Here is a 21,388-nt window from a genome sequence, read left to right as displayed (position 1 = left end):
AGGAATGACTTCAGTGAATCAAATTGGTGAGAGTAAGACTATCAAAAAAGTTACACTCAGAGCTGTAAAGGGTAGAATAAAATTGAAAAAAGTTTTGTTTATCTCATCAGGGTCTATCAAAACCTTTCCTGTATGTGACTGGATTTTAGTTGTTAAGCGAGTGGAGGCTGCCTGCTGGGCTTGCCGAGCCAACAGTCTGCTCGGCTTATTGCTATACTCATAAATGTTATGCCAAGATTTCGGCAGAATTAGATGTGTTGCTTCATCAGTAGATGGAAAACTTGTAGTCAATCTGCCACCTCAAATGTTCTTTGTGAAGGCCAGGGGCAGGGGACGCAGCATATTCTGTGTCAATATCCAAAAAGTGTAGAAATCTTAGCTAATTTAGAGTTTTTTGGCTGAGGAAGAGTAAGCTATAATTAGAATGCACGGTTCGAAAGAAGCATGAAGTTTACTCCTCATCTCACCATGTTTGTTTGCCTCCTTCAAGTCCTTAAACTCCTTCGTAAGCGTATACGCCTCCATAGGAGTTCATGAATGGTCAACCACCAATAGTCACACTGTCACCGCCTCCCACTCCGTTGAAAATCTAGTTTACAAGATATAAACACACCAACCACAAAAATTACGAAAATTTCATTCTGTGTCTGGGATTGTTATTTTAAACAAGATAGACAACACAGACAGAAATAATTATTTGAAGGGTGTTTTTGATGCACTTTGGAGCCTTTATTAAGTATGTCTGTTTCAATTCATAGAATCTCTCTCTCTCTCTCTCTCTCTCTCTCTCTCTCTCTGTCCCCTTGCTATCTCTGTTGTCTGCTACCTCCGTAGCCCAAATGACAAAAAAACAAAAAAAAATAATTCCTACAATTATTCCTCAGTCACTGATAATGACTCCATCTTGGCTTATAGATTAACTTAACATTTCTTGTATTGCCATGACTAATATGCCAGTTCTTAATGGAAAACATTTTATGTTGTTTTTTATGTCTCTCATAATGCAACATTTGGCACAAGCCTATGACAAGGGTGTACCGTAGGCAGACAAATTGCCAGCCTGTGCCATTTACCCTTATAATCAGCTGCAGACTACTCCTCCTCCTCACACTCCAAACTTTTCAGTAACCTTCTCACTTCTGCCCCTGTCTCTAATATGTTTTATTAATTCCTTCATCCACCCAAACATTTTCAGTGTTCATCTTGACCTTTCCAACTTTTTAGTAGCCAGTAATATCATTGATTTTTAAATTATGAAATCAAGTATTTACATCAAACAACCTCAGACACTTGTTCTCTCTCTCTCTCTCTTTCTCTCTCTCTCGCTCTGTCCTTTCCCTTGTCCGTACAGCAGCCCAAGGCCAGAGTATCCATTCCCATTAGAGGCAGTCTGGATTACCTTTGGGATTAGTGTGGAGATGTGACTGTGGCCTGAAAGCCATCAGCCATCTCCACCACCACCTCCACCTCCTTCCCGTGTGTGTGTGTGTATGTGTGTGTGTGTGTGTGTGTGTGTGTGTGAGAGAGAGAGAGAGAGAGAGAGAGAGAGAGAGAGAGAGAGAGAGAGAGAGAGACAGAGACAGAGACAGAGACAGACCTGAGGGGGTGGGAGGTGAGAGGAGAAAAGCCACCCACAATGACATTGCATCTGCAATTTCTCAGAACACATCAGAAAAGTCAGAAAAGAAGAATATTTATGTTGAGCAATAAGAACTAATAATTGTTTCACTTAACTCCAAGGTCATATTAGCTTGCACAACATTTTTTTGTTTTTCACTTTTTTCTCTAAAATCATTGTTAAAGACCGGGCCAGAAATCAAGTCAAATGGACTAAAGCTGACCAGAATGCCGGAATAACATTCCACCCAAAAATTGAGAATCTTTAGCAAGGAAAGACCTTAGAGCTAGGTAAGGTGCGTGGGCACGCCTGGACACACACACACACACACACACACCCACGGCGAGCCACAGTGAGGTCAGCATCTTAGTAAAACTCTGTTTCTAGCTCTTGGTATCATGAAACGACAAATATTCTCGGTTGCTGAGAACACCTGGCTGCAGGATGGCAGATGCTGAATTACAAAACACAGTCTCAGCAAGGTCACCCTGTGTGCCTCTGCCCACCCGCCTCCATCCTCATCACCGTGGTAACTGGATGATTTGAGGATGCTCCTCTGAACAGACAGGGATTGAAATACTGGTCTGTTAGCTCAAAGCCTCAAAATCTAGTTTAGATTTGGATTAACTGGCATTTGTTCACTGATTTAAATTGATTTTCCTCATCCTATCGACTGGGGTACCCGCAGACCCCAGAGGTATACTTTTTGTCATATCTCACAGGTGTTTTATTCTATCATTCCAATTTTTCATGACTTTGTCAATCAATTTGTTCCTAATGACTTCATATCATTGTTTTCTGTTTCTGTTTTAATTAGTGCTTTTTAAAAATACCAATGTATTGGGGTCCTGGGGGACCCCAGTCAAAAGCATCAAATTCCGCCTATGCAGTTTTAATAGATGGAACTATTTATTGAGTTCATGTTTGCCATGGGTCCTAATTTAAAGTATCACACACTATCAGGGGGGGTAGGGGCACTCTGTTATTTTGAAGAAGACAGACACAGATGCAGCAGACACAGATTTCCTCATGTGCTCTGTCGACGACCCTAAATACTGCTCTTCCTAAGGTAAGATGATGTTCAAAGTCAGAAATACAATACATAATTTAATTAACTGTAACTTTCCTAAAATAATAATAATCTGTTGTTTTTTTTCAGATGACATTAATTACATAACTAATAATGTTTTGAGACGAAATAAGTTAACATTTTGCTATGATGGTTGTTTCTTACAGTAGTTTATTGTTGGGGTCCCCAGGGACCCCAGTCGGTAGTCCTTAAATATGTTGGTAGGATGAGGGTTAAAATTCTTTGAGATTTAATGACAATGTGATCAAGCAACTTATCAACCAAGCAACCAATCATCATCCAACAAACCAGTCGATAAATCAATCAATTAATCAATCAATCAATAAAGCAAAGTAAATATGAACATTATACAGGCATAGAAGCTTTATTTGATTGGTCATTTCCACTTAGAACAGAGTCACTTTTCATTTGAACAAACAAATGTTTGAGTTTTACAACAGCAAAGGACCCTTTTTCACACCAGAAATGGGAGTACAAGAACATAAAGGCAAAGACAACATTTTGAACCAGGGAAGACACGCTGTCCTCACAACACAATTTACAAACCTTTTCCAACCTGCTCCTTTGTGTGGATTCAGTCTTAATCTTTCTGGGGTAGCAGTGCAACGGTTAAAAAATAATTTAGAGATTTGTCTTAAAGGGTAAAATTTTGCATTCCCAACAAAGGATATTTCCTAATCAGATGCACACAAAAACCATGGTCTTAACAATTATATGATGAAAATAATTATTATATTATGATATTATTGTATGATGAAAATAATTACAGAGATGCACAAACCTCATGGACCCTCTCGGTGTACAACAGAAAGTACATGTAGAACTACATATTGGTTCATGCACAAAATTGAAACACCAAATAAACATGAAAAACAAGAAGCAGTATGATAACTCAGTTAAGGTATATGTTAAGATATAAGTAATTATTGTCAATGACTCTTCGTAATAACTTAAATCATTTACAATTTATCGGCAGTCAACTATTTGCAATTACAGTATGTACAAGCTTTTCACGATATAAAACATATTTTAACATGAATCCACACTGAAGTAATTGAAAAAAGAGTTTTGTTTGAACTTTTTAAAACTTTAATTCATTTCTACAATGAAACATACAGTACAAACATTACTTTCTAGCTGATCAGTCACTCAATCAGATGAAACTATCAGAAATGGCACATTTACTCACGAGACACACACATACATTCACAAATCCAAAATGTAACTTTCCTGTCTTTTTTGGTTTACATTAATAAACTAGACAACGTCCTTACAGAATACATTCTCTGAAGAAAATGCCACACTGATCATAATGTGTGTGGCTTATTTTGTCTAATATGCCATGGTTTTCATGCATGTGTAAAACTTTGCAATGAAAAGATGTGATTTCCAGTATCTTTCTTAGAGTAATTTCCCTGTACTGACTGTACTTCTCCATATTAAAAGAAAAAATGTAGGATGAAGAATTAATCAAATGCATTATAAAATAATTAAACAAAGTAATTGGCAGTGTATTAAATGTATTGTACTGCATTCTACTTTATCCTATTCATATAACATAACAGAAATCTGGTGATATACTGTACTAAAACATGGGACACCTAATAAAGCAGACACCAAAGAGCTACAACAACTAGATCTTAATGAAACACTTATTGTTTGCTTTTCTTAGTGACACAGCACTGCTGTCACATCAAAAACCCTCATGACTCCAAATGTCCAAAATGTCTTTCTCCCTTTCTGACTTGAATTAACACCGTTCCCTATGTGTTACGCAACTTTCATCACTTTGCAACCCGTGCAACTAATTGGAAAAACATCCCCTAATTTCAAAAACATGTGGGCATTGATTGGAAAATTGAAAAAATGGAAGAAAAAAAAATGTTCTGAGACATGAGGTTTTCATTTCACAGCAGCATTAGGCTTAACATTTTCACCTGATATTATGAAAGACACAACACCATGACAGATCTCATGATGACTCATATCTATACTGCACTACAACAGTAAGTATAGATACACACAGAGGGCGAAGTATTCAGCGGGGGAAAGGCAGAAGTTGGATACACTTGTATCTCACCAGCACATACCCAACAGATGCACTGTATTTTTAGGTTGTTGGTGCATCTGAGCAAAACACTGATTGTGTATTTTTGTTGGCCTGTCAATATCTCAGGAGTGCCAACATAAGTATGCTTTGCTATCACCACTGCAAACCCAATAGATTTGTTACCTTGGATTCCCAGCCATTAAAAATGGCATTGATAACCTTGCTAGCTGTCCTACATTAATTATTTTTTGTTAGTACTCCGCAGTGACAGCCAAGTACCCTTGCCCTGAAATCTTAAACATACTGACAAGCAGAAAATTATAGTTTGATGCACCAAAGATTGAAAATACATGATATGATGGGTATATTTTTCTATTCCAGCCCAGCCGCTCTGTTTGTCTCCATCTCTCTCTCTCTGGTGGTTTTGAATGAGGAGATGAATCAATGGTTTACTACTGTGCACAGGTGTCTGATCAATGTCTAGGCCACAGACTGACTTCAGAGTAGACTATTACTGGGAGAAAACCCCTCGAGAGATTATCGCTCATGAAAGGAATGGAAAGTCTGTCTGTCTAATTTTCTATGTACTGGGAAAACATATTGGGGAAATAATTTTTAGAAACGCAGTCTGCATTCAAGCTGCTAGAGGCATTTTGAGAAACACTGGCAGTGATCTAACCAGGGATGCATACTGTAAAAAAAAAACTTCTCATGGACAGATTTTCTAAACAAGACAAACAACTTCTAGGTACTTACACTAGCCTACATGTGAATGGTTTATAAGTTACACACGACTGACGACTAGTTTAAACTGACTGGCTCCTATGTAACGGAGCAACCTCTGGAAAACCTTCACCGTCACTAGAATACCAAGAACAATGCACTTGTACATTTATCAGTAAGTTGATATGCTCTGAGGAACCTACCCTTGGATGAAGTGGTAAGCCTAGAAACAGTGCATTTGATTGGAGGAGAGAAAGCAAGTATATTTACAGCACATGAGGTAAAGAAAATAAACATCTCACTGAAAAACCAATTGCCCTTTTGATCCCAAAAATAGGTAAAAACCAAAAAGTCTGTCGTTCTCTTAGTGCTCAAACCAAACACTCAAGCCTATGTTCTTTCTCTTCCTCCACCCCCCCCAAAAACTTGTCTTCCCTTAACACTCTCTCCAGTTGATCTCTCAATTCTCTATAGCCCTAAATAAAGTGAGAGGAGCAGCCCTGCTTCCCCTGAAATGAATGCCAAAGAGAAAGAGTGAGAGCGCAGGCCAAGCCGCTGGCGGCGGCGGCGGCTGTGCTCTCTGCCGCCCCCTGCAGGTTCTCAGGTGGCGTCATCCTCCTCTTCGTCCAGGTGGTAGTTGAGGGTGATGACAGCGCTGATGAACTCCCCCAGCTCCACAAAGTCAGCTGTGATAATGTTGATGCCGCTTTCCCCGGGTCTCTGGGCCCTGATCCACTGCATCATACCTGGCAGGGCCCTGAGAGGACACACACACACGCACACACACACACACACGCACACACACACACACACACACACACATGCAGGCATACACATAGGAACACACCAACACAAACACTTTTAGGATACAGCATTGCAGCTTCAGAAATTAGGGACCAGAGCAAGAGGGAAAAATTAACGTACAAGAGAGGGAGAGAATGAGCGATGAGTCACGGTCGGTTGGTTTAACACAGAGAGAGGCACGCTGTGATAAAAGACCTATCTGACGCAGCATGCAATGTCTGCAAGCCAGACACCAGCCGCGAGGATGACACTCCGAACACTCGCTGGACATATTCATGTGAACCGAGCAGCAGGGGAGGATGTTGTGTCTGCGTACGCCCTGCCCAGCTGCATGACAGACTACTGAGAGCCTGTCTCCTCCTCACGCTCCTCACACAGAAGGATATGTCGCGTTCTACATAGGCTGCATGTGCGGCCAAATGAACGGCCGGAGTTAAGAAGGATGTCTAAATGAAAATAACCAAATGCACGGTGTGAGCGGCTGATAGCGCAGTTATCAGATGAATTATTCACGCTGGGGAAAAATGGATGGTTTTCGCTGCTGAGGCCTTTAACAATCTGGTGACATTAAGCGGGAGTGAAATGCAGACAAAGCGGAGGGTAAATGAGACAGAGAGAAAAAAAAGAAAAAAGGCCAGAACCAGAAATTAGACGGGAAGAGATACAGAGAGAGAGAGAGAGAGAGAGAGGAGAAGGATGAGAAGCTTCCCCTCAGGTTTGTTGCAGCTGTTCAAAAGACCCGAATGAGGTCAGTGTCAAACGCCGGGAGATCCTGTAGAAACCAACATGCCTCTGGATTTAGTTATAAAATGCCACGGTGACGCACATATCTGTGTGTGTGTGTGTGTGTGTGTGTGTGTGTGTGTGTGTTTTTGTTGTGAGTTGTTATGAGTAAATCTTGTCACTTTTGTGCATCCCAGTGCTTGAGGCTCTACCATGATGTTTGTCCCACGGTGTGTGTGTGTGTGTGTGTGTGTGTGTGTGTGTGTGTGTGTATGTTGAATATTATCATATCGTGTGTCACCTCTGGTGCTAACTCTTGCATCTCAATCAGTCTCCCTCTTCTATTGAACATGAACATGAAACAGCTTTGAATCTGTCACTCTCTCTCTCTCAAACACACACACACACACACACACAAACTCACACACAGCACACACAGATGCACACACCTCTCTGTGATGGTCTCTCTCAGTCCGCTAGCGACTCCCTTCATCACAGTGCTGGCCTTGGGCGTCAGAACCACCTGGGAGACAAAGAAGGTCCCCTTCCTCCTGCAGGAATCACATTCAACATTCACATTTTACTCCAATCTATTTTTATGATAGAAGTAATTTCCTGAAGAGCACTCAAAGAAACAAAAAAAGGCTTATTCTGTCAAAAAATGACTAGACACTTGCAAAATTTCACATGCAAATTTATGTCAGTGAGATTTGTGTCAAACCTCTGGTATAAGCTCTTTCTATTATTAGCAGAGGTTTCCTCCTGGCCACTAGTCACAACCATTGGCCTACTTACAGTAACATTGACTGGAAACACCTATTAGCTTTACTGTAAATGAACTACAAATTGGATGTAGGTTTGAGCAAACATTTTCATTTTTCTAAGGGGCTTGAGTGTCACAGAGCCCAAAGATTGTGATAGTTTGTGCATTTCACAATCTCATGTGCTATAAAAAGTAAGGCAAAGGTACATCGACAATTTTTGAGGCAATGGAGAGTGACAATTTTGCACTCAGCAGCTGTGGAACGACCTGACATGCCACAGTGATTTTGTATTATTTGTCTCCATCCATCAAGTGCAAAGAGTGCCACAGTAAAATCTATGTGGGCTGACCTGCGGTCGGTGACAGAAGCCTGGAGGAACTGAACCAGCTTCTCTGGGTCGGTGGTGTTGGCCCAGGGAGCGGGCATCATCTGGCCCGGCCACAGGAAGGGCACCTCCAGAGCCATGGGGTTGTGGTAGAACACCAGCACCTGGTACTCCTTCTCCCACAGATACTGCAGAGTCACCTGGGGAGGAGGGAGGTGCAGCGTATGTGTGTGTGTGTGTGTGTGGGGGGGTGTGTGGGTGTGGGTGTGTAGGTGTGTGTGTGTGTGTGTATGTGTGTGTGGGTGCGTATGTGTGTGTTAGAGGCGGGGTGTATGTGGGGGAAGATGGGGGGATGTGAGAAAAGAAGAAAAAAGTGATGAGTGGTGAATAGTAAATATAAGAGAGCACCTATTATACCTTCAAACAGGTACTAGAGACTCACCAGGTGGAAGAGGAAGATGGGGAGTGTTAGTTACTTAGTAAGCTATGATTTATTTGAATGGAAGCAAGTAGAATAAGGGAACATTACTGACATACTGTAAATCAATTGCCTGATGCATTGGATCACGCTATTTATTACGTAGCTTTGTTGAATATTCAATTCTGATTGGCCAAAGAAAGCATTCTGAGGTCTGTGGTTCCTGAAAACAGACTGCTTTTTCACATAACACCATACACATAACAGACCTTTGTTTCACGTCTAATCATACTGTATCACTCACCAAGAAGTCCAGTTGTTTTTATTGATTTCTAGTCAAATTAACTTGCTACACCTTGTGCCAAAATGATGTTACTCCTTGGTTACAGCAGAAAAACACCCAGCTAACCTACTGCAGGTTAGAAACATGGAAGATGTTTCCAATTTTAGGTTTCATTTATTTGGAGAGCACAAAACTTTTTATTGCTGGTTGGAGGATGAATGGCAATCTTTTGCTTACATTGCTATGGCTGCAGCATGGATGCTAGCTACAGATGTTTCTATGGTTACAGTCCTGCTGAACAAGTTTTTGGCGAAAGCTTGAAAATTACTTTAGCTTGCAATAAAATCAATTTAAATTAATATTCTGTGTCGAATGGTAAAAGTGTTTCGTAAGTAGCCGTGTAATAACCAGGATAATGTACAGGGAGCCGGTCATTATTGCAAAATAAGCCCCTTCAGAGCGATAAAGACACATACGCTTCGCGCTTTCAGGTTTTGATTCACCCTGTCAGGGCTTATTTAGTTTGGATTAATGACCTTCTCGCTGGACATTATTCCTTACATAGCCTACCTACTGCTAGGGATAAATGGGCAGAGTGGAGGAAGGTGGCATAAGAGGGAAAAGGAGAGAGAGGTAAAGTGCTGAATAGTGAATAGCAGAGTAAAAGAACTCCATCACCAATAAGAGTCTCACCATACAGGCAAATGAATAGAGGAAGGGGGGGTGAGCTGGAGGACGATAGGGAGAGAGGAGTAGAGGCAGAGAATGTAATACCTGTGGAGGAAAGAGCACCAGCCATTTGTCTGCTCTAAAATTAAACACCATCTATCTCTATCTCTTTTATTTTCACTCTTCTTTCCCGACCTCTTTCAATCTCTCTCCCCGCTCCCTCCACAGTAGCCCCCGCGGTACTGCTGGGAGAAGTTTGTCATTTCTCCAGTATTTATTACACACCACTTACTCTCTATCAGCCTTTTCCTCTTCTCCCCACATCCCCGCTCCACCCTGCCCCCCTCAAGACATCCAGCACCAGCACCAGATTGGACACTAAGATACAAAAAAAAGGGTGAGGAGATGGATGGAGGGTTGGTGAATTTTAAATCTGACTGGTATTCCTTCTCCCAGGTACTCCACGCACACCTCAGGATGGGGGGAGGGAGGGAGTGGAGGAGGAACGAGGAGGGTGGGAAGGTGAGAAAACGGGAGGGAGACCAGCGCAGTGAGGAAACTGAGCATGAGAGAAATGATTTACTTGACTTATATGCAAAAGGAGATACTTTGAGCAAACAAATCAATCGCGACTGAGGATGTGATAACCATCGTTACGCATATTCAGCAGATCAAAACATTGAAAGCATTGTCGTGCATGGCAAACAGACAAAAGCCCTTTGAACACTAGAAAAAAATTCAGTGCTTGTGGCATGTCCGCTTTAAATCAAGAGTCCCTCAGGTGGAACAAGTATCTGAAATTAATATTTGAGGCCGGCTTTTGCATTAGTGCCTTTATTTGCCTTGAATCCGACCTCCTGACCAATGAGTAGTCAAAATATTAGTACATCAGTACATTAGAATATTAGTTTTAGTGTGTTTAGTAAGCAGTACCTCCTGGGCGAAGACAACCGGGCAGAGTTTGTCTCCAAACACTTCCTTCAACATGGCCACCAGTTTTTCATGGTGCATGTTCTGGACACCGTAGAAGTGGTTGAAGTCCAGGAACACCACCTCTCTGGCATGAGCCGTCAGGAAACTACTGATCTGCTCCAGACCCTCTCTAACCTAGAGACACAAGTCAACCACGGACACACACACACACACACACACACAAAGATGAACACGTACATATACACTTGAATCATTTATATAATTCCATATTGATATATGAAATATACGGACGCAAACAATTATGATACATTTTGAAAGACCAGTTTGCAGTCACACACAAATTCACGCACACAAGCATGTGTACCTGCATACACAAATGCACACATACACATAAACATCACATTGTAACTACAAGCATTACTAAATACTCATTAAATCTCCACAACCAGCTCCGGTGCAATGAAGCCTCTGTACTGACCGTGGCGCTGAAAAGCCCGTGGGCGAAGTACAGCTCGTTGTCAGGGTCTCGGGGCTTGGTGGAGATGCGCAGGTCAAAGAAGCGGATCCCAGCCTCCAGCTGGCTGGTGAAGTTCATGGTCTGCGTGGCCAACCACTTCCTCATTAGCTTCTTGGCCACCGTGCCAAAAACAGAAACAAAGTTCTGCACCGTCTCCGGCTGTTCAGGGCCCACGGGAGACGCCTCGTCAATGTAGAAACTGAACGAGTCATGGGAACCTGGAGAAGATAACAAAATGTGTGTTAAGGGAACTAAAGTGGGAACTTGAGTCTGTATGCCGGTATTAACCCCCAATTGTTTTATCGCCTTGGTGGGGTAGAAAGGCTTCAGAACAGCAACAACATGAATACCTGAATACCTGAATAACAGATTCCATGGTCATAGGGCATGAACTCAAACAACTTGAGAAGAAAAAAGACAGGCCTTTTATGCTGCGAGGAACTGAGAAAAGAACTGATATGCCTACTTACATCTTATATAGTTACTGATTATTATTGTAACATGTGCACAAAGTGATGGATAGTAGTATAGGGTGATGCAAAAACTTTCCTTTGAAACCAATCCAAATGGAATTGTTTTAGAAAGGGCTCAAGGTAGTGTGACCTTCCATGCCTGTTTGAGAAAAGGTAATGTAATGTGTGTGTGTGTGTGTGTGTGTGTGTGTGCGTACACGTCATGCAAAACAGACTGTGAGTAATTCTGTTATCCTCTCTCTGCTCACCACAATAACCCCCCTGTCCCCACCCCCACCCCCCAAATGCACACACACACACACACACACACACACACAGCCTGAAGTGACCTTCAGCTATCCATACTCCAGTGCCAGCTCCTCGCAGCCGGCCCAGAGAATGACCGTAAGCAGGGAAGACAGCTGAATCCCAGGGCAGAGCAGCACACAGCGTCACTGCAGGATCAACCGTACCATCAGGGTCACAACGGGACCGGTCCAAACCACAACCTTAACCAGTGACAACAGCTGTTGTTGCAGAGAATTAATTTTTTTTAAGCTCTGAGGATATTAAAAGAGTCTGTGGGGTTTCAAGAATATCACAACAAATACCTACACCTCTGTGACAGGTAGAGACTAGGTTCCACAGTTCATATGGAGTCTTTGGGTTGTGAGATTATTTATTTAAAGGAGTAGAGTTCATACAAACTAGAATCTATAGTCTCTACTGTGGGATCGTGAAACAGAGTCTCTCATCAGGTTTTGATAAGAGCAGAATACCTCAGCAGTAGCCTAGTTATAAAGCCTGTTTGTGCTTTGCTAACTAGCACCCACTTAAATATATATGTCAAAAGGCCTGTGCATTATGCTAAATCAGAGAAAGAAACCATCTCACAGCGTAATAGGGACAATATCGATGCTAAAAGGCCAAATAGTTTGCCAAGTGTGCAGCACATATGTACAGAACTGCAGAAAAAGCTGGGAATGCTCTTCCTAGCTTTCCTATACTTTCCATATGTATAATTCAACCATCAAACTCTGCTACCTGGCAGTTCTGCAGATGATTTATTTTTCTTTAGTTTGTAGAAATAATTTTCTGCACATTAATGCTGCACCGCATGTCTCAAGGGCAAAGCATTAATTTACAATTGTGAGGAAGCAGAGTCATTTTGAAGTCTTGAAAAATTTTCTCTGCTCATGCAAATTTTACTATGGAATACATCTCAACATTGTTTCTGGAAGTTGAGTTATTCTGTTGGATTCTTGTCAGTATCCACAGCAACTCAACTCCTAAGCCACAGCCAGATAATGCCACTGTCAAACCACTACTGGCTGTATTCATGTTTATTTCACTTTTTTCGACTCCCTCTCCCACTTTCCCCTGTCTGAACTTTTATTAAAAGTTGACTAAATGTAGCATCTAAATAATCGCAATGGAAATAAAGTGTGTGTGTGTGTGTGTGTTGTAATCATACAGCAGTGAGGGTCACTGTGACCACTCTGCTGACTAAATGTAATCCACTGATCAAACAGGCAAAATTCATGCTGCTCATTGCCTCCCTTGCAACATCAACCAAAGTGACTCATCCGTCACAAAAACACCTAATATTTAGGTAAAGCCATACGCAATTAATGTGTTCTGGCTCTATTCAACTGGGCCATAGCCTGCACATCGTAAACAAGCTTGTCAGAGGGCAGAAACAATCTGCATGCTCTAAATCCTTTGACATCAAGGTTGTGGATTAATTTTTGTCTCCATTGTCTATTCTCACGCTGTTTGATGGCTTTACCTAGGATGGATGTGAAGCTACGTGGGTGGAGAGACACGTGGCAAAAAAACACGCACACAATGAACACAATAAATCTCTGCACAGCCCAAATCCATGCCAGCTTCCCCTTTTGACGATTCTTCGGTAAGGACAGTGAGTCTACCACCCCGGCCTCTCTTATGTGCAGACTGTGAACTTCGACAGGAACAGACACTTTTTTACTCTTTACCCCAATACTCTCTACATAGTAACACGTCAGATCAGGACATGAAGTCGCAGATGTCCAACTGGGCCAAAGATGTGAAGAAAGTGGAAGGAGAGAGAGAGAGAGCAAGAGAGAGAGAGAGAGAGAGAAACAGAGACAGACAGATAGAAACAGATATAGTGACAGAGAGAGAGGCACAGAGAGGCACTTAATGTGGGATGACGATGATGATGATGATAATGATGATGATGATGATTGTCTGTTAGAAAGTTGAGCTGTGTTAACTGAGTCATTCTGACTGAATGAGAAGAGAGGACCACTGGTGGTTTATGCCCTTTTTCATTACAAATCATTACAGCTCACCATGCGCACTGTCTAGATCCCTTCAGGGCGGAGAGGAGAGGAGAGGAGAGGAGAGGAGAGGAGAGGAGAGGAGAGGAGAGGAGAGGAAAATAGAAGAGACACAGGAGAATTAGAAGAGGAAAGTGAAACAGGAAGGGAGGAAAAAAACGGAAAGGAAAAGGGCGGAGATGATGGAAAATGATACTAGAAATGAAGAAATGAATCAGACTCCTCATCCTCTATTGAGATGAATGGATCTTCCAATACATTTTATAGCTATTCTTCAAGTGTTCCTCCTTCCATCTCCCTTCTTGTGGCCCTCTATTCTTCAAACTCCTGTTGCATTCTCTCTGCCGTCCCATCTTTCTTCCTCTGTGGTCTTGCTGCTCTCTTCCCTGTTGTTAGAGTGGCAGTGCACACGGAGCACAAACGCTATAGACTGCTGTTTCTGTTGAGATGGAATTACTTGACTTTTAGAAACAAGATAAATGTCCTCCTGCTGGAAACTCAATTAAATGCCAGTGGTGAGGCAAAGCCGGCCTGTGGAGAATCCATACCAAACTATTTCTGCCACTTTCTAAAACACTCTGATAGTGAATTTCCTTTAGCAACTTATGAAACTGAAAAGTTTTCTGACTGGCTTGCAGGTAAGCAGAGAACACTGTGGGGAGATGATGTGATGATGGAGTTTCTGATTAAGTCAATTTAAACATTTCTAAGAAACAATTCCTATTAAAAGCATGGATTGTTAGTCCCAAACTTAATTTCTAATTAGGAATATTTGTCTTTATAGACTGGTGGCAAACAATGTTGCTCTTAGCAGGATGGAAGACTTGCAGATCACCATTGGTTTCGATACTGTAAACACTGTAAATCCATTGCATGATGTCAAATCTTTGCACCCAGGGAAGGATCTGGTTTTACTTTTAAGCCTTGACAAGCAAAACAGCATCTCAACTGTCTAGCTGTCAGTATTAAAATCTACTGAACAGTATGGATAGATTGGTGGCTTTCCAAGGCATTGTATAGAGCCACAAGTTTAAAATGTGGGCAGGAGGTGCATCTAGTCAAGCACTTAAGGGCCATAACTGCCCCTTGGTCAAATCAAAGTTGAGCTAAATGGAGATTTGGGTGGGTCATGAGAGATATCCATTACTGAAAATAGCTGCACCATTCCCTCACCTCTTTACCACCCATTTGCTCTGTTTCTCTATAAATAATTCTCTCTCTCTCTCTCTCTCTCTCTCTCTCTCTCTCTCTCTCTCTCTACCAAACATGAAACAATTTTCCCCTCCCTTGTTTGTTTTACCCACAACCCTCTCCTTTTTTGCATTGTACATCCTCTGTTTTCCAACGCCTTTTAGCTGCCTGATTTCCTGCCCTTCAAACATCTCTCTGCACTCAGTGTTTACCCAGGCATCCGATACCATTTATCCTCCTTGTTCGGGGGCTTAAGTGGCAGAGTGATCTAACCAAGGGATTGATGGACAGATTTACAGCTGAAAGTCCTGGGCCTTTCCCTCCACCCCGAGGGAACCAACAAGTCACAGGAAGCCTCCTCTGCAATGGATTTGTTTTCATCGCCTGCTAGGTCAGCTTAACTTAATAGAATGCCTTCACCCTTCCCCCCCGGCCTAAGGTATGCTATTCATTTCTTACCTCTGGTAAAGCCTTGAGCTGTTATAGTCAGCCAGTGGGGAGGCTGAGTGTGGCTCCCTCGAGTCCTCTCATTCAGCATTAGCCTCCAAAACTTAATCTACTGTCATGCAAATCTTACACTGGAGTTTTATGTGTGGCAATGTAGTAATGTCTCTGAGGTAAAGTCTCTCATCCCATCCTCCAGTTTTGGAACAGATTGCCCGCTTTGAATGAAGTCAATCACAATATTTCTGATTGCAAACAACCCCTTCTTAGCTAAATACAAGCCAGGCCAAGTCAAAATCCGAATTAAAATCTTACATTTTTGAGCTGTATGTTAATACAGTGGTTCTCAACGTGGGGTCCGGGGACCACCAGGGGTCCTTGAGTGGGTTCCAGGTGGTCCCCAACAAATTGATGAATTGTTAAACTTCACAATTATTTCATTTACAAGAAGTTAACACAATTAGAGAATGTAGAAGAATGACTGAATGAATTTTGATCAGTTTCACTGTTATCTCTCTACATATAGATAAGCTGGACAAAATCATATCTAACAATAAAAATATTCTCAGATTTGGGTCGGAGAGACAAAATCTCATCAAATGGGGGTCTGTGGCCCTAATGTGTACTAAATTAGGGGTCCTTGATATGAAAAAGGTTGAGAATCACTGTGTTAATATACAGTAAATGTAATTAAAAAAAACATCTTAGATACACACACATACTGTAAGCTCATGCTAATAAGCACAAACTCCAAATCATACACTTCCACCTCCACCAGAAATACTGAAAATCCCATTTCCCACTACTTCAGTCAAATCCAGAAAGCCATTCACCACCCTCCAGCGTCTGAGACACTGCAAAGCTTGTTTCATGGTGACAGAGCCGCAGAGAAGCGGGTTTATCTGTGGCAGCCCACCTGTGCTGACCATCTCATTCTGTGATGGGTCAGACCGGTGCATAGCCAGGCGGTCTGTGGTGTTCATGTAGCAGATCTAACAACACCGCGTCCCCCACTGGTCAGCTACTACTCATTCCCTTTTTCCCTTTCATGGCCTGCATTAGTCTGCCACCACTCCCTCTTTCTCTCCTGACCTTTATCTTTCTTTTAACTTTCTCTTTTCTCCCTCTCTCGCTCCCTTCAATCTTGATTTTTCTGTCTCTCTCCCCCCCCTCCCCCTCTCCCCCATTGGCTAGCGTAGAGCTGGCGCAGGTCATGTGAATTGTAGACTCGGCAGGTCGGCAGGCTTTGAGGCCAAAGAAAGCGGCATGTGGATCCAACACAGACAGCTGGGTCATGTCGGTCAGCAACCATGTTCAACACACAGAGGACTGGCAGAAATAAGATTATCCTTATAAAAATGTATTTGATTATATGTGTTATTTTTACAAGGAATGATATAACCACAATGAATTATTTAAAGCACTTGCCTGCCCTTGGATAAGTGTAATGTACATATATACATGGAGGTAGGTACTCTTGCTTAGATCAGATGGCACTTTGCCATTATTGCCACCATAAAGCACTAGAAATAGCATGATGGACTGAGCCAAGAGCCTTTGGCCTACTAATCCATCAACCATTTTGCCAGGCTGCCATTGTAAAATAAATTAGTTGTTAATTGATTGCTTTGGTTACACAAACAATCAAACTCAATAACTAACCAAGTAATTCACAAACAAACAACAACAAACGGACTAACTAACCGGCTGTCCATCTGGATCAAGGTGGTTTACTGCAGAAGTAAAAATCCATGTTCAGCATACACATAATATATACCGTGACATTTAAAAGCCTTTCAAATAATATTTGGCCGAGGATCTGAGGGTACTGAGCTGGTAACAACATCATTTGTGGTGCACAGAGTCAGGGGTACAGTAACAGCACATATGGTGGGTAGATACTGACTATCTGTCATACAGCAGATGTCTGTCACACCCATGCTACCTCCAGAATCTATAATATGTTGTGTGTGTGTGTGTGTGTGTGTGTGTGTGTGTGTGTGTGTGTGTGTGTGTTTGTGTGTGTTGCACCAGGCAAGGAAATAAGAAAAGTCACGCACGCATGATTGGCATGTCAGAGAGGCGTATACAGCACATGGGCTATATATCATCATTTTGAGATGGAGGTAGATGTGTGGGGGATAGGGAAAGAAAAAGAAAGCAAGTGTGTGTGTGTGTAGCTACACTCCATATCCCACACAAGACATCCAGCCCATGATTCATAATGAAATATGATGGGCAAATTTATGGAGCGTCCTTTTAAAAATGCTCTCGATGAGTGGATGCCATTAAAATATCATAAAAATCAGATACTGATTAAGTCCTCTCTAACTGTCACTGTGAAGAGGAAAACAATGAAATAAATTCATTGCCAATCATAATGGATGATTATGTATACTAATGAGTACAGCTGTGCAAAGCTGGCAACACAAACACAGGAGAGACTGTTTAGTTTTTTGCCAACAGCATAAAACCATGACATCACAACCTCACCCCCACACAGTAAGAGTATTCCAAATTGCCAAAACGCTTTGGCCTGGGTGTCAGCCTGCTCAAAAATAAATAGCATCACTGAAAGGCAGCAATGGTTGAATTCTGGGGCTAAAGAAATCCACCATCATGAATATAATATTCCTCCAGCTAAGAGGAGGAATGAAGTTGTGGAGGAAATTAGATACTTGTCTCATTTGTTCCTTGTCTCTCCCCATTTCACTTTCACTGTATTATTAAAATGCTGTGTTGTAACATGAGCCACGAGGAGGTGATATGAGACACGCCATTAAAACACATCAGGAATACATCCCATTAAAAACACATGGTTGTTTATTAAATAAGTTCTACACAGAATCCTGTGGATTATGGGATTTGGCTTGAGAAACCTTGAGCCAATGTGCTCTCTGAACACACATAAACACACACGCACACATGCACACACACACACACGCACACATACACACACAAGGAAGCACAAGATTTAGAGAGGCTGTTTATATGAATCTGTGCCCAAATGGAGGGTAAACTGGAGAGCAGCTGGGCTGGAGGGCCACAGGGCCAATGAGGAGTAATGATACCTAATTAGATGGAACAGACCATGTTTCCAGGCTGCCTTATTGTGGAAGAACTGTGGTGTCACACAGCACATGTTGTGTGTTCCAGCAAGACCTGCTGTCATGGGGGAAATACATCTCATGCCACTTCTCTTTCCTTGTCTTTCCTGGATGGACAAAACTCTATTTGAAATATTAAAAACTGCCATGAATCGCATGTGTGTTGGCATCATTAACAGCTGTGATCAGTGCCATGCCACACCTCTCTGCACACCGAGGACCAAGCCATCTCCGTTCTCCTTGTCTGTCCCAAACACACACCCAGTGTTTATACATTAGCTCATCAGAGAGAGACAGAGAGAGAGAGTGGGAGGGAGGGAGGGAGGGAGAGAGAGAGAGAGAGAGAGAGAGAGAGAGAGAGAGAGAGAGAGAGGGGGGGGGTTACAAAGGACTAGAAAATGCGAGAAAATGAAGAATGAAAAGTGCTTTGTGTGTAGGTGTCATAATCACTAGGTAGCTGATATGGAATTAACCAGCTGCTAATTAGCCAATCCATCAGTCTGATCAGTGGTGGGTTTTACAATCAAGATTTATAATTTGTATGGAGTTAAGCAGACCTGCACCCTGACTGGTAAAAGAGGCCAAACAGCTGACTTTCAGTTGTGTATATGGATAATGAGTCCATCCCACTCCCTTTCGTTCCTCTATGGCCACCACCCTAATACACACACCAAAAGTCATATAGGAAAAACAAAGCAGTAATTCACCCATCCATGTCTTTGGGACTTATGAGCAGCTCTGACAGCTCTGACAGTCTCGTCTATCTCATGACAGCTCCATTATTTGGAATATTAGATAGCGTAGGTATAGGGGAGAATATACAGTAGCCTATATGATTTTTTATTTTTTTTTACCGTGTATTATTACCCTTACAGCGGACCATGACATGAGGTAAAGCCTAAAAGCTGGATATAGCCTACACATGGCACTTCGCACGTTGCGCAACAGGTCTCATCCTTTTTCGAACCAGGTACAATGAAAACCAAAGCCGTAGCCTATACTACGCTGTAAGACTTACACTGGAAGAAAGGTTGGGCTATTTTTTGCAAAGTACAAAATCAAAGTTTAAGCAAAACATCAGAAAGAAATTGAAATATTAAAGCCAAGACATTTTTGATTTCTCATATGGCAGCCTACAACACGTTGTCTTACAATACGCACGGGTTTACCGTTCACGTACACCCTACCCACACGCCTTTACAACCGATAAATAAACACCTACCGGGAATAGCCAGGTTGGTGAGCGGGATATTGTGCATGCTCTGCGGTAAACTTGCCATCCAGTCTGCAAACCGCAGGTCGCTTCTCCCGTGAGACGAAGCCATGCTGCCGCCGTGCACAACGCTCCGTTCTCCCGGTGCCTGCGCCAACCTGGAGTGCGCTCTCTCTCTCCAGTCCGCGCACCAAGCACACACACACACACACACACACACCAACGCGACCGTGAGTCAGTCCACACCCCCCTGAGCGCGTACACATCAATTGTGAGAATGTGGATGGATGGATAGATGGAGCTGTGTGGTTACAGTTAAGGAGCAATACTGGGTGGTAACGTGTTACAGTGATGTTATTACTTTTCCACAGTGATGAGTATGTAACGAATGACCCGTCTCAATTTCAGTTAGCCTATAGCTAGTATTACAGTCACCAGTTACCAAAATGAATGGTTATTGTTGTTAATATGAGCCCCTCTGAATATTACATTGAAGTTGAATTATCCAAAAATTAGGCTAAATCCCCCAAACCATCTCCAGATTCGTTTTCCTCATAAGTAGGCCCAGTCGTCGTTATTTCATGGGTTAGGGTTAGGGAGAAAACTTTACTTTCTCCGGGTGGAAGTATTTCATCTAGCCTACTTAAATTTTATGGAGCAAAAAGATAACATTGGACATCAATAGTTACACTGATAATTAAGAAAATAGCCTAGTCCCAGGGAGTAATAAGTAAAACAATAGCACTACTTTTGAAATTAGTATATTACTAGATATTACTTTGAGATGAATATCGTCTTATCACGTTGACGATTCTTTATTTTTCCTATTGTAAACACCGGAGGGCGGTGTGGTTAGTGGGCTGGACTGAGGTCGACATTCATTTCCAGTTGACCTAGGAGCATGCTCTGTTTGTGGCCGGCCCTATACTCAAATGACAGAGAGCCATAGCCATATTTATCGCAGTGATAATGCATCTAAACAGCATTTATAGGTCATTCAAAAAGTTAGGTCATGACGGTTTCATTTAAAGATGGAGAACATGCCAGCAGCACTATGCAGGATTTACTGCACGCGTCGTGTTTGGCTGAACCTCAACATGGCATCAGTGAGGCGGTTGCTCTACATGGGAGCTGTCCAGTCTTGTGGTGCTGAATCTGCCCGACCTCTTCACCAAACTGGGACCGTATGACTTGCCCATGCACGTTTAAAGCGAATATCAGTTACTCGGGTTTCAGTGTGTTCATTTACAATTACTCACTATAACCAGTTGAGTGTTATCCACGTTCAAAACCCTCGGCTCGTGAATTACTACATCCATGTGGAAGCCTGGTGCGTCCCTCTGCTTCCCATTACCTCGTGTTCCAGTAACGGTATGAGAAGTAGGTTAGAGTATGTAGGCTTATAGGGTACCACTCTACTTCGGCTCATGAAGGGATGTGCTGGATTAGCAACAACAGCCGGTGGCAAAAGCCCCTGTCACTTTCTTCCATTTTTCTGCTTGATGATCCTACCCGGTTGATCTCCTTGAACCCAGAAGCCCATTGGCTGAATTCTCTAGTTACGTAACGGCCCTCAGGTAATAGCAGCGCCTCTCTACTCAAGTGGAGAAATCACATCAAGAATGTCAATGCAAGCCCATCATCCATATATAGAAAGCTCTAAACCTGTAGTGTCAAAAGGAATCATTCTGAGAGCAATCACTTGCTTTTTTCTCAATCATTGTGTGTGTGCGTCCTCTG

At 42.3% G+C, this 21,388-nt stretch overlaps 1 protein-coding gene across 1 annotated transcript; it reads right to left on the bottom strand.

Moving 5' to 3' along the window:
- Positions 1–6,081: 6,081 nt before the first annotated feature.
- plcxd3 (phosphatidylinositol-specific phospholipase C, X domain containing 3) lies at positions 6,082–19,760 on the bottom strand. Its single transcript, XM_071894839.2, has 6 exons — positions 19,658–19,760; positions 10,879–11,135; positions 10,401–10,574; positions 8,122–8,297; positions 7,458–7,559; positions 6,082–6,238 (listed from the first exon to the last, which is right to left on the bottom strand). The coding sequence occupies exons 1-6, from the start codon at positions 19,758–19,760 to the stop codon at positions 6,082–6,084; spliced, it is 969 nt and encodes a 322-aa protein (XP_071750940.1).
- Between the last annotated feature and the right edge of the window lie 1,628 nt (positions 19,761–21,388).

This window comes from Centroberyx gerrardi, chromosome 8 (assembly GCF_048128805.1).
Source record: "Centroberyx gerrardi isolate f3 chromosome 8, fCenGer3.hap1.cur.20231027, whole genome shotgun sequence".
NCBI lineage: Eukaryota > Metazoa > Chordata > Actinopteri > Beryciformes > Berycidae > Centroberyx > Centroberyx gerrardi.
Note: the sequence above shows the minus strand (reverse complement) of the source record. Positions and strands in the feature narration are given on the sequence as shown.

Excerpts from the sequence above, each read along its gene's own strand:
- plcxd3 (XM_071894839.2), bottom strand. The coding sequence starts at position 19,760 with ATGGCTTCGTCTCACGGGAGAAGCGACCTGCGGTTTGCAGACTGGATG. Across the intron at positions 11,136-19,657 it reads CACCAACCTGGCTATTCCCG|GTTCCCATGACTCGTTCAGT; the intron begins GTAGGTGTTTAT and ends TATCTTCTCCAG. Across the intron at positions 7,560-8,121 it reads GCTTCTGTCACCGACCGCAG|GAGGAAGGGGACCTTCTTTG; the intron begins GTCAGCCCACAT and ends TGATTCCTGCAG.